This window comes from Choloepus didactylus, chromosome 9 (genome assembly GCF_015220235.1).
Source record: "Choloepus didactylus isolate mChoDid1 chromosome 9, mChoDid1.pri, whole genome shotgun sequence".
In the NCBI taxonomy this organism is placed as follows: Eukaryota; Metazoa; Chordata; class Mammalia; order Pilosa; family Megalonychidae; genus Choloepus; species Choloepus didactylus.
In genome coordinates this window covers 129,371,061-129,383,448 of record NC_051315.1, presented here as the reverse complement: position 1 = coordinate 129,383,448, position 12,388 = coordinate 129,371,061, and the positions used below count along the sequence as shown (strand labels likewise).

The 12,388-nt window shown below is 45.2% G+C and overlaps 1 protein-coding gene across 3 annotated transcripts in view; it reads left to right on the top strand.

Annotated features, from left to right (window-relative positions):
• Positions 1 to 12,388, top strand: part of IQCA1 (IQ motif containing with AAA domain 1) — a 199,567-nt gene that overhangs the window by 145,228 nt on the left and 41,951 nt on the right. For all 3 annotated transcript variants that reach the window (XM_037850163.1, XM_037850161.1, XM_037850162.1), the window contains 2 exons: positions 6,822 to 6,929; positions 10,660 to 10,859. In XM_037850163.1, coding sequence (XP_037706091.1) covers positions 6,822 to 6,929; positions 10,660 to 10,859 — 308 coding nt within the window. The remainder of the gene's footprint in view (positions 1 to 6,821; positions 6,930 to 10,659; positions 10,860 to 12,388) is intronic.

Sequence of the window (12,388 nt, the reverse complement as noted above, 5' to 3'; positions counted from 1 at the left end):
AACAGCAACACTTTATGCCAAAAGTAAATAGAGTGATATATTTAAGATGCTCAAGAAAAGGAAATGTGATCCAAAGATTTTATACCCAGCCAAACTGATTTTCAAGTATTCAGTACACAAACTTATTAATATGCAAGAACTCATAATATTTTCCTCATGAGTCCTTCCTGAAGAATCTACTAGAAATGAGCTTAAAACAACCAAAAATGACTAGAAAGATCTTTACATTAGGACTCATGGTGAGCATTCAATATATACCTAGTTATAAAACTAAGGCTAAATAAAAACTAAAGGTAGAGAGTATAACAGGTAATAGGTGTATGCTCTGGCAATGTGAACATAAAACATCCATATAAATGGTAAAGGAAGAATTAGTACATAGAAAGAATTTAACCATTTTTAGTCTTGTTTTTATGAGATTTTTTGTGTGTCTATAGTGTAATGTGGGATAAAACAAATAAAAAAATTATGAGATAATCTAATTCTATCATCCCCTGTGTCCTTGGAGACTAAGATTTTCAATGTGGAAAAGGAGATAGAGATGTAATATAGGAGTACTTTAAAGTAAAAACTTGTTGTCCTCAGTTTTAACTAGAAATATCAGTTTCAACTAGTAAGGGATTTTATCTCGCACGCACATCAGTGGTATGCTGATATGAGCTCACAAGAGCTGGTCATTAATTTTTTAGGAATTTTTGAGGTGGGTTGTCTAACACAGTTAGCTTTAAATTGGCCATAGTGGAGTATTTACACCACAGAAATTGGCAAATGCTACCGATCAGAATTTGTTTGTCTCAGAGAGTCGGTTGTTAAACATTTACTGGCACACCACGATCTATGTCTCCTAGCTCAGACCATCAGAAACAGTGAACAGCCCAGTAACCAGGGATATCCCTACCTCCCAAATAATGGTCTTAAAATATCATTTCCCACCAAAAGAAACTTCTTGGAGAAATGGCTGATTTAAGGCTGGGACAGGAAAAGTCAAGAAGAACTTGGAACCTTGTGTCATATCAGATAGCAAGGAAGCGCTCAAAGACTGCTAAGTTCATGTCAAAAAACAACAGATTCAGGAGCCAACTTGAAGAGGCTCCCTCGGGCCAGAGATGGAACATTTCGAGCCCCAGTAAAGATAAGAAGGATAATGATTGACATTCATGAAATATGTTTTAATTCATGAGTTCATAATGATATAAAAAGGTAATTGGTCGTCTTCAGAATATGACAGAAAACACTTATCTTTAAAATTAGTGAGTAAAAAGGAAGAATCAAGCATTTTTCCTGCCTTTCTCATATGAACTCTGTCACCAGGTAACCAAATACTAGATGAGAGTTATATCTTTTTAAAAAAATAACTTCAGCTAATAAATGAAAATAAAAGAGTAGAATTAGAATCACTATGGTGCTACCTCCAATGAATCTAGGCAGTGCTCATCAGTGGCTGATAATGTCACAGAAAGAGTGAAAATCAAACATTGTCTGCTTCCTGATGCGAAAACTCCAGCACATTCTATAGTTTTGCCAAAGGAGTTGAACCTAAGGCTAACCAGGCCTCTGGATCCAGCTGCCAATTTGCAGGATATGCGGGGGAGCTCCAAGAGAAAGCACTCAGCAAAATCCAGGCTTTAGGAAACACCCAGATTCTCTCACATATATGTGGTTCGGGGAAAAGAAAGAAAGAAAGGGAACCTGATGGGGAAAATAGACTTAAAAGAAACTACAGTCTCTGAACATACACACTTCCATGATAATACTATAAAGAAATCTAAGAAAGGGATTATTATACCATGTGGGATAGTACTTAGTTTTGGCTGTGGGGAGCGAGCAGTAATTGGAGGGGTCAGTTCTGGGGTGGCTGCAAAATTCTACTTCTTAACCTGGGCTGAGGTTACAAGGATGTTTATCTTATAAATAATTCACTAAGCTATACATTTGTTGTGGTTTTCTGTATCTGTGTTTTATTTTTCAGTGAGAAGATTTTTCTTTTAAATATCTTGGCTTATACTCTCAAATAGGCAGTTAACTCTCCCTGACTCAGCTCCCAGAGTTGGCTGCTTGTGTGCCCCCCAGGAACTGCAGGCCGGCCTCAGCCCTGCCCGGGAGTCCCAGGCAGAAGGGAGGTTCTCACTAGCACCAGAAACTGCACACGCCCCAGTTGTGATCACAAGGGCCTGCTCTTCCCCTGCAGCTCCATTTTACTCCTCATTGCATCCAGTGATGCTGATTTTTGTCCTGTGGCAGAGTTCATCTGAATCCACATTTTATTCACAGCTGCAGTGTCCTCTTTAATCTCTCTAAAAATGGCTGACAGTTCTTCCCTAAATATCTGTTTATTTTGCAGGTTATATGAAAACCTTGTACTCTCAGTTAAAGCCTTTTTTTTTTTTTTTTTTTCAAAAACAGAACCTTCTTCTGGGACATAACTGTTGTCATTTCCTTCTATAACCTTAACCTGAGTTGGTTCCTCTTGGTAGAACTGGGCCATACGGAAGGCTACACCACAATCCCATTCTTCGCTCCCCACTCTGGGAGTTGGCTTTGAGGGGCCAACCAGCCAGAGGAGAGCTTTGATGTCTGGGCAATCCTTTGATTATTAATTGCTGGCTCCCCTTGACCATTTCTGATTTTTGGAATAGGCCACCCTGAGTCTGCAGAACCTTCTCCAGCCTGGCAGCGCTGACTTCCCAAATTAGGGAATTATGACATTGTGCTGACAGGGAGCCACTTCTTAATCAAATAAGTGCAGGGAATTGTGGAGCTTCTCCCTGCCTCTGGGGAACGCTCGGTTCTTAACCCTCAGTGACTCGGGCTTGGTCTTCTTGTCTAAGACAATTAATGAGAGAAGGATCCAGGATTTCCACTGTCGGGTTCCCTGATTTTAATTTCACTTCTTGGTTTCTTGTTGGCTGAGTAGAATGCCTGCACGACCACTCTACTTCTCCCCGGGCCTGAGCTGCCAAAGCTGACTGCTCAAAGCACTCGAGGCAGGGAGGGGGCACTCAGACACAGCTTGTGGCCACATGGTTTGGACATGTTTCCACTGGACTCGGAATGATATAAACAGATCCTGCTGCACTCCCCACTGCTGAGACACAGAGGCTTAGGGTCTGTCCACCCCACTGTCTTTAAGCACCACCCCAATCTGAGGACTCATTAGAGTCACAGCAGGTTAGGACTGCCAGGGAGAGCCAGGGTGCAGAGCTCGGAATGTCCTGTCCCCCAAGGCCCACCCTCCAGCCTCCTTCCTTGCTCCGTCCCTGCTCCAGCTCCGAGCTGGCCCCGTGGTGAGTAGCAATCTCCTGCTGCAACCTCTGGTGTGTGAGGAACAGCACATTTCTTTTCTTTAAACCAGCAGGATTTGGCTTCGCAACCCCTAACCCAACAAGGTTATTCAAACTCGGTCATTCTGGCAAGGCCCTGACCCCCCTCCCAGGTCATCGCAAAGGCCCCTGGCTCCCACCAAGCGCCACTGTGCTGGGGAGACACTCTGGGCTCGAAGACCCTCGTGGTCCCAGCCTGCAGGGACCTGCTGGCCCCGGTGGCCATGAGTCGGGGTCTCTGGGAAGGGGGCCCCTGCTGCCTGGCATCTATGTGGCCCCGTCCCCTGGGCCGCCAGTGCTCAGGGACCCAGTGGCCCACACTCTGCTCCCAGTCGGGGGAGTTTCTCCTCCCACGCCACCCTCCAGGAAGCTCAGCCTTTACTTAATCTGTCTATGCCTCAGTTTCCCCAACTACAGAATAGGGACAATACCAGCAATCCCCTCATTAAACTGCTGTGAGTAGTAAGTGCATGAGTAGATGGAGCTCCAGGCCAGGCCTGGCACCACAGTTGGTGACTGCTCCTGCCACCGCTGCTGTTGTTACTCAGTCTTGGAGGCCTCGGCTCTTGGTCAGTAAGAGAAAGGGCTGCTGACTTGGGGTGTCTCGCCACCTCCCTCCCTTTCATATCCCAGAAATGCAGAACCACAGAGAGGGCTGCCCACCTGCCAAGGGGAAAATGCAGGGAGGACAAGCACAAATTAGTAGTCCCCTGAATTATCCTGCTGCACCCATGGTCCAGTCACTGCTGCATTTGGGTGAACCCTCCACCAGGCCAGGCTCAGACATTTTTTGCCCATTCTCCTTGGTGTTCCTAACCTGCTCTAGAGATTGGAAGACTGAAGAGCATCCCCAAAATCCAGCCTGAGAAGACAGGATTTACACATTGACCTAAGAAAAAGGTCTGAAGCTTTGGAATATGTGAATGCCCTAACCCATACCTACCCTTGGCAGAGAATTGCAACACCAAGTTCACCTGAGTTCATCTCTGTTGAATAACTGAGACACTTTAACCTCATCCTGAAGCCTGAGTAGCTTGTGTCAGACTGAAATGTAATCCTTCCATGCCTGCAGGAAGTTTTAAAAACTCGCACATTAATGCACTTGAGTTTTTAGCTACCTGACGTCGTACCATCATCCTTGTTAGACGATGATGCTATTTGTGGTCATTGAAGTGGGTTGGGGGCTGGGGGTGGAGAAGGACCGAAAATCATGAGCTGTCCTTGTGAGTCCTCTGGGAGGCCCAAAGGCCTGACAGCTTAGCCCATGTTCACGGGGCCTTGGGTGATCTCGCACCCCTTTTCTTTGAGTAACTTATCTTAAGAAGTTAGTATTTTTAAATAAATTCTTCCATTCATTCTCTTTTTATTTCTTGTGTGGAGCAGCCTGGAAATCTATATAAGAGGTTGGTTCCACCTTCATTTCTCAAATCATTGTTTTGTAACTGTGTTCCTATGTCCTCTTCTGTTCAGTTGTTTTTCTCATTCCCTACTGCTTGTCTGTCCGTTGTTCTTGGTTTCCTTGCCTCTTTCAGTGCCCTCTGCCTCCAGCCCTCTTTCTTCTGCTGTTCTCTTCTTCCCTCTCTTGCAGAAGACCTGGTTTTCCAGGGCTGCTGTGACGAATCCCACACAGTGGGCTGATCTGAGCAACAGAAATGTGCTGCCTCGCGGTTTTGGAGACCAGAAGCTCCAAATCAAGTGTCCGCAGGCTGTGCTTTCTCCGGGAGTTGGTCGCATTCTGGCGACGGCTTGCCAGCAATCCCCAGGACTCCTTAGCTTGTAGATGTGTCTTTGCCTCTTCAGTGGCCACCTCTCTTTCCCTCTCTGGTTGTCTTAAGTGATTGCATCCAAATTTCCTCTGCTTGTAAGGATCTCAGCCATGCTGGATTCAGCCCACCCTGGTTCAATTCGGCCTCATCCGAATAGGATCTCCGAGGGTCGTCTTTACCAATGAGTACACATCCGCAGGACCAGGGGTTAGGACATGGTCATGTCTTTGTGGAGGACATGACTCAATCCACCGCAGCAGGGAATCTTGAACTTTCTAAGCTCTGAGTGAGTGACTGGGGAAGGGTTTTATCTCTCTCGTGCCAGGTGGCAGCAAGGCACTGTCACATGTTTTCAGACTGAGTCTTATGATTTCACAAATGGCCCGGGCTGGTTGTGTCCTTCACCCTACCGGATCCAAAACCCATTCATTCGACTTAATATCTTGTGCTTGAATAAAATCATGGATATTAACATGAATTTACTTAAGCAGGAAAATTGAGGTCACTTTCATATCACCTCTAATGTCATGTTTACTGGCAATAAACACTGGATTTAATGGTTGCTACAGGATCTCTTCCTACTCTGGTGGAGACTAAATTAACCACTCTTCTATTTATTACCTGCTCATTAAAAAGCGCGGGACTCTGAAGCTATAATAGGGGCTACCATTATCACTCATTCTCCCGACCAGTGCCCGTTGTCCTTGCCAAGGACATTTTTTTTCATGTGGAGACTTTGAAAGGCTGGCCTCTACAACACAGCGATCGTCGTCTGGTTTTTAACTCTCACTTTCTTTAGCATTTGAAAAGGCTTTAAAGCTTTTGATGTTTTCAGTACTTACGTGTTAATATACACAGAAATGTGCATATCGTATTTGCTTACCTATGTAGCATCGAAAGTTCTGCAAGATCAGTACTTGTTGGGGAAAAAAAGGGTCAGAATAAAAAAATATCAAGACCCTGTGATTCATTCCATGAGTATTCTGAGTCGGGTTCATGTACAAATCAAGAGACAATCACCTAAGCCTGTAAAGGTTCTGAACTCCCATCCTCGTGACAAATGGAGACAGCCAAACTAATTTTCTTGGTGACCTTATCTAAATTAGTTAGAAAATAACAGTTCAGATTTATGACTACTTACAATTAAGCCGTTTGATACCTTCTAATTAAACCTGTAAAGATTTATTTCAGTATTATTCCTTTGGTAACCCTTTAAAAAATGATTAAAATGTAAATGATTATGACCCTCAAAAGGAGATGTTTCTATTTATCCTAAATTAGTCTCATACCCTTCCTTTCAAATGGCTGCATTTTAGATTCAGATTTACGCTGCGCCAATACAGATTTCACATTGATCTTAAATTATTTCACAGTTCATGCAAATGTTAAACATAATTAGTCTCTTAGCCTTGTCTTCTTTCTATGTCCTTCATTTTAGAGCTTTGTCGCATTTCACATAACGCAATATTTGAAGATTATTTTTAAACTATTAGACAGTTACTATAATAGCCCATATAATGCCCAGTTTCCTGTGGCCAGTGAAGCAATGCTTTCTCCAGTGTTTAGCGTTTCCTCAAGCCTTCATCTGAGAAAGGGTGCATTTCTTCATAATGACACCCTATGATATGATTATATTAGCTCAGAAACATTAGATTTGTATTTTGTGTTAATTTTGTGAGAACCAACTTTATGCTGCTCTCATGTATTTATTTATCGTCTGTCTCTTTCTGCCCAGGTGAGTACAGCTACCTGGGGACCAGTCTTCGCCAGGTCTCCATAGAACCCATGCCCTCCCTCCTGGATGTCCGGCAGCTCGTCACATTGTATGGAGTCCTGCCTTTAGGTAAAGACCCAGCCTGCACCAGCGTGCCTTTCCTGTAAGCAGGGTGCAGGGCCTGCAGGCTCTGACAGTGGGCTCCTATTGAGCATTTGGGGTGAGAATAGTTTCATTTCAATAGTTCATCCAAGAGCACCCAGAAAGCTATCACCGGGGAGAGCCTTCTGCGCCGTCTTTGAACACCCGGTAACAGTTCTGGGCTGGAGCTCCTTGAGGCAATCACCTGACAGAAGAGCCAAAACAGGCCCCCACAATTCAAATTAATCAAATTTAGAGAAAGGGCTGAGGTCCTGATGCACCTTTTAAAACCAGGTTTCTGTTACTGGATCCCAAACAAAATTGGCCTGTAAGGAAGCAGTGAAAGCAGATTTCGTAGATGCAAAGGATCACCTTAAGGTTCTGCACATTTTCAGCGTGGTCTACTCTGAAACGCCCAGGCACAGTTTTTTGTTTGTTTGTTTGTTTGTTTTATAATAATGAAGTATAAATTTAATTTTTTACAGTGATGGTAACATGCATTTAGTGATGAGATCTGTTGGGGTCTCATTTGCTATAGTTACATATCAAGTTTTAATCACTGGATTTTTTTCCCCCCCATCACCCATGAAATCCAAAGAATAGCTTTCACTTCATTCCGGGCACTGTTTTGCAGACAGATGCACGGAGTTCTGTGGGTCTGCAAGTGATGCAGGAAATGCAGGCATTCTCCCTAATGGGGTGGCTCATCTTTCCTTACCTTTTATTTTTGTGGCTCTGCACGATGGCCTGAGACCCTTGGATTAGGAGCCGCAACTCCAGCCAGGGCTGAGCTCTCACGACAATTCTTAAACAGAAACCACTTTTTATTTCCTTCTGTTTGATTGAGAACAAAGTGGGAGTAGTTTGGGCACTTGCACTGCTCCCCTTTGATATAAACAAGAACCTAAACCTATTGGCAAGTAATACTTAATTCCTCCACTAACTCACTGCCACAAGTAGCAAATGGAATTTGAAGTCAACATGAATATAATATGTATATAAATACTTAGACCTCAAACCCAGTGCACTGTAATAAAAGGCGGTAAAACAGAAAACATCAAGTGCTAACAAGCTCTTAACGGAGCTCCTAAGAAATGAGCATGCGGCAAATTGCACGTTCTCAGCCAGCGTATACAAGATGGTGAACAGGGTGTTGTTTCCTAGCTGGTCAAAGCCTCCCAAGAAGGCATAATTCCATTAGGAACATGATGTCCCCAAAGGCTGGCCACGCTTTCCGGACACGGCGCTAGTTTGGGGTGTCTGCCTCGTGACAGAGGTTTCTGCGTTTGGAAAGCATCAACGATTTGGACAGATGAAGTAGAAGCCCAGAGCAGCCTCCAGGTGTTTAAATTCCTTGAGTTAAAGGCATTGGGGGGCCTGGGTGGCTCCAGCCACCTTTGCAGGACTGACAAACCACTCCCTGCCGGCCACTCAACGGGGAATTGAGGACACCCACTGCTGGCCACTCTCTGGAGCTGTCCAGGGACCAGGGCCTGCCATGACCAGGTTTTAGCCGTCAAGACCCCATGGTGGGCAAGAAAAGGCCCAGGAAGTATCTGGCCGTCCCCAGACATCAGAGGAAGAAGGGGATGGAGGGGGCCGTGGTGGAGCAGGAACCGTGAACTTGGTAGTTTTATGCCGTGTTCCTGGCCCCTTGTTAGTCTTCAATCCTCCGCAGCTGGAAAGGACTTATGCACAAATGCCTGGAAATTTCAGATGCCACTTTGTGATTGCGTGAATTTTTTCAAACCACCATTGAAGGCCAGATGGGCAGGGAGAGCTGCTGGCACAGTGGCACGTGGGTCCCGCTGACTCCCCCTGACTCCTCAGTCCCTGCCACCCGCCTTTGCCCTGCCTCGGTCTGGGCCACCCTCCAGAGGTCACCTGGGTCCCAAGGGCAGAGGCCTTTCCTGAGAACACCCTCTTCCACGTCTCCAAGCAGCCTTAGTGACCGTCCCCTTCCTTCTGGAAAGCCTCTTCGTCCAGTGTGCAAGGATAACGACATCCTCCAGGTTCTCCCTGCGCCTTTACAGCGCCTCCCCGGCCTTGCCCCTCTCCCCTCCTGCTGCCCCTTCCCCATGAGTCTGTCCCCAGCCCTGTCCTCTCCTCTGTCCATGTTGCCCCCCCTACCCTGAAATTCTCCCAGCCTCCCGGCTTCAGCCAGCACCCTTGGCAAAGCTGCAGTTCCCGCTCTCCTTCTAGGGACCCGGTGGCTGGCACCAGTCTCCCAGCCCACCCCCTTGCTTTCCAGTGCTGTCCTGATGTCCCTCCAAGGCCTGCAGGCCTGCGTCCCCCTTGCTTGGAATCTTCTGGCGCACACCCCTTCACTGCACGCTCCACCTCTGCCCAGGCTTCAGAGGCCCATTCAGATGTCCCCACCTCCAGGAAGCCCTGCCCTGCCTGCTGGATTTGGTTTCTTCTCTTAACTTTCTGTGGCTCGCAAGTCGCAGGTCGCTCTGAGCCCTGTTTACCTCCCATTCTAGTCAAATCTGCTCAGCTCTTAGCTCCCCTCCTTGCCTGCATTCCACATCGCAAGTCCTGAGTCTTTTGTTTGTGTCCCTACCACTCCCAGCCAGGGCCACCCTGGGCCTCAGAGGCCCGCTGTTGAATGACTCCCTGGGCAGATGCCATCTCCTTTATCATGTCATGTGACAGCACCCCTCACCAGCCATTTCGTTTCATTTCATGTCAAAGAGAACTTACTCAGTTGAAACTATTTTCCAAGTGTATGTGGAATACGATGGGAAGCAGTAAAAATGAAACTTCCATCAAGTAAATTTCTTATGGCTCTTCAATTACTCAAGAAAATAGGAAAGAAGAGCACGACGTATCATTAGAATGCTGACTTATTTACAGCTGATCAGAAAGCCCAGTAGTTGGCCCAAAGCAAAGGAAGGCAATAGTGGGTGTTTCCATCACCGCACTTGTAAGAGTTTAATTCTGTGCACTGCTACACTAACTTAGTGTCCCAGGTGGGCCCATGTGTTCACTGCCCAAGCCCGAGTCCCATCCTGGGCTCTAGGGGAGTTACAGTCTCACCGAGAACGCGAGGCATGAACCTTTGAATGCTGTCTAATAATTCAAGTCACTATTTTCAGTGTCAATTCTACCCCGACTGATAGGTAGCAACTGGGTAAGGGGAGAAAGTTAAGGCAATGGCCACCTTGATCTTGATTTTCCCTTTTATCTCATAAGATTCAGGATATGCTAGCAAACAGCATTCTGTTATCTATTATCTGGGTTTCCACATTACCAAGACCCATGCTTTCTAAAGATTCAAATGGGGGGAGGGTCGACCCTAAAAGCCAGGGGTAAGCTATTATAGGAATGCACTTTAAAATTATGAGTTTGGCTATGTTATCATACTGTGGACAGTGGATTGTATACCATGGATGATTGTATGGTGTGTGAATATATTTCAATAAAACTGAATTTAATAAAAAAAAATTATGAGTTTGGGGAAAATACTGGGGTGCAAGATTGAGGAGAGGCACGTAGTAAGGCCCCTAGAGACTCCAGGGCTCCGCCATGAGCGCTGACATACAAATTAAAGCATCCCAGAGCCAGCCTAGATGGCCGAGGCGCCTCGGGTTTGAAATGCTCCCAATGCATTTTGTCCCTCTCCCAGAGACTGGGGTCCCCTAGTGTTGTAATGGCCTAAGGCTGTCTAGTCTATTTTCTTGGCAGGATTTTGGAGCCTTCGCTTCTGGTTTTTTAGGTTCTGCATCGGTGCACAAGAAAGCTCCTCTGGTGAAGTCCCTGCTGTTGGCTGGGCCTTCTGGGGTAGGGAAGAAAATGCTGGTTCACGCCATCTGCACCGAGACAGGGGCCAACCTCTTCAACCTGTCCGCATCCAACATCGCCGGGAAATACCCTGGCAAAAGTGGCCTCCAGATGATGCTGCATGTCGTCTTCAAGGTATTGTTACATTTCTTGGTTTCCAATTCTCCTCCTCTCAAATTACCTTTCAAATCCTGTGTTGTCAGGTCCTAGGAGATAATTTGCCGATGAGCATGTCTCCATTAAAGTTCCCCATTACATCCTCCTGAAAATTACTTAATTATTGCATCTGGCTGAGCAGCCAACAATTAGAAACAGCTCCTCTCTTTGCATAAAAACTCTCCTGTACCATCCAAATCAGCCTCCTTCTGCTGGAGGATTCCTTACTGAAATGCTTGCTTGGTCTCACAGAAAATTAAATCCATGCTTCCTGTTTTCAGCCCTCCTCACTTCAAAAATTGGCATCAGGCATTTGCATTTTTGTGGATTCTTTCTCACATGGCACGAAGTACCGAGCAATGGTACCTTCTGCACATCAGCCCCTCATGTGGGCATCGCAAAGGAGCCTGGAGGAAGCTAAGCTGACCCCAGTGAGGGAAATGCTGGGTTATATCACAAAGTCAGAGGATAGAGTGAGCTGAAAGGTCAAATTCACTAACTGGGTGTGTGATAGTGGATACGCTCTTAACCTCCCATTTTCTCATCACCAAAATGAAAGAGTCGAACCAAACAATGCTGAGGTGCCCTGTCAGCTCTAAAAGCAGTGATTCTCTGACATACTTTAGGTAGATGGATGGGATGGATGGATGGATGGATGGATAGATAGATATACAGACATACTTAGATATAGATACAACATACACATTTATACACATAGGCACAAGGACAAGGAAGTTTTAAAGAATTTTGATACAAAATATTTTCATTTAATATTTAAAAATTACAGGATTCAATTATTTGTTGAGAGCCTTGAAGTTATCATTAGTTGTGTAATTCACTTTTGGTTGCTAGAATGCCAGATAAGCCAGCTTTTACTACATCAAAACATATATAATAGCAAGGATTATCTTACAATTCAGGCTGGAATTTGGCTCTACATCTGCTTTCCAGAGGGTTCTAAAGCATAGGAGCCGGTTATAAACTAAACAGTTACTGACAGGAATATTTCCTTTTTGGTATCGTCCCAACGCCAAAGATAAGGCAGTGACGGCAATGGGATGCAATCCATACCACTGCAGCAAGTTAAGATTTTCTCCATCTCCTTTTCTCCCTGGCTTATTGTAAAGAAATCCAGGGAGAGAGAGTATTGAAGTGCTGGGAGGTGAGAGAGGAGGAAAGTAGATAGGGAACAAAGGAAGGTCTTGGGTCTTGCTTTCTCATTTATTCTGATAATATCTGCCATTTCATTGGAGTGTTTGCTCCATTTGCATTAAATGTGGTTATTGATATGGTTAGATCTACCGTTTTGCCGTTTCTTCTCCATTTGTCCCATTTCATGCTTTATTCTTCTCCTCCATTTCTGCCTTCTTTTGGGTTTACTCAGGACTTTTTAATATTCCATTTAAATTCCTCTTCTATCTTTAGTAATACTTCTTTATTTTCTTTCTCTGGTTGTTCTAAGGATTGCAAATAGGCATTCTTATCACAATCTATTTAGAATTAGTAGT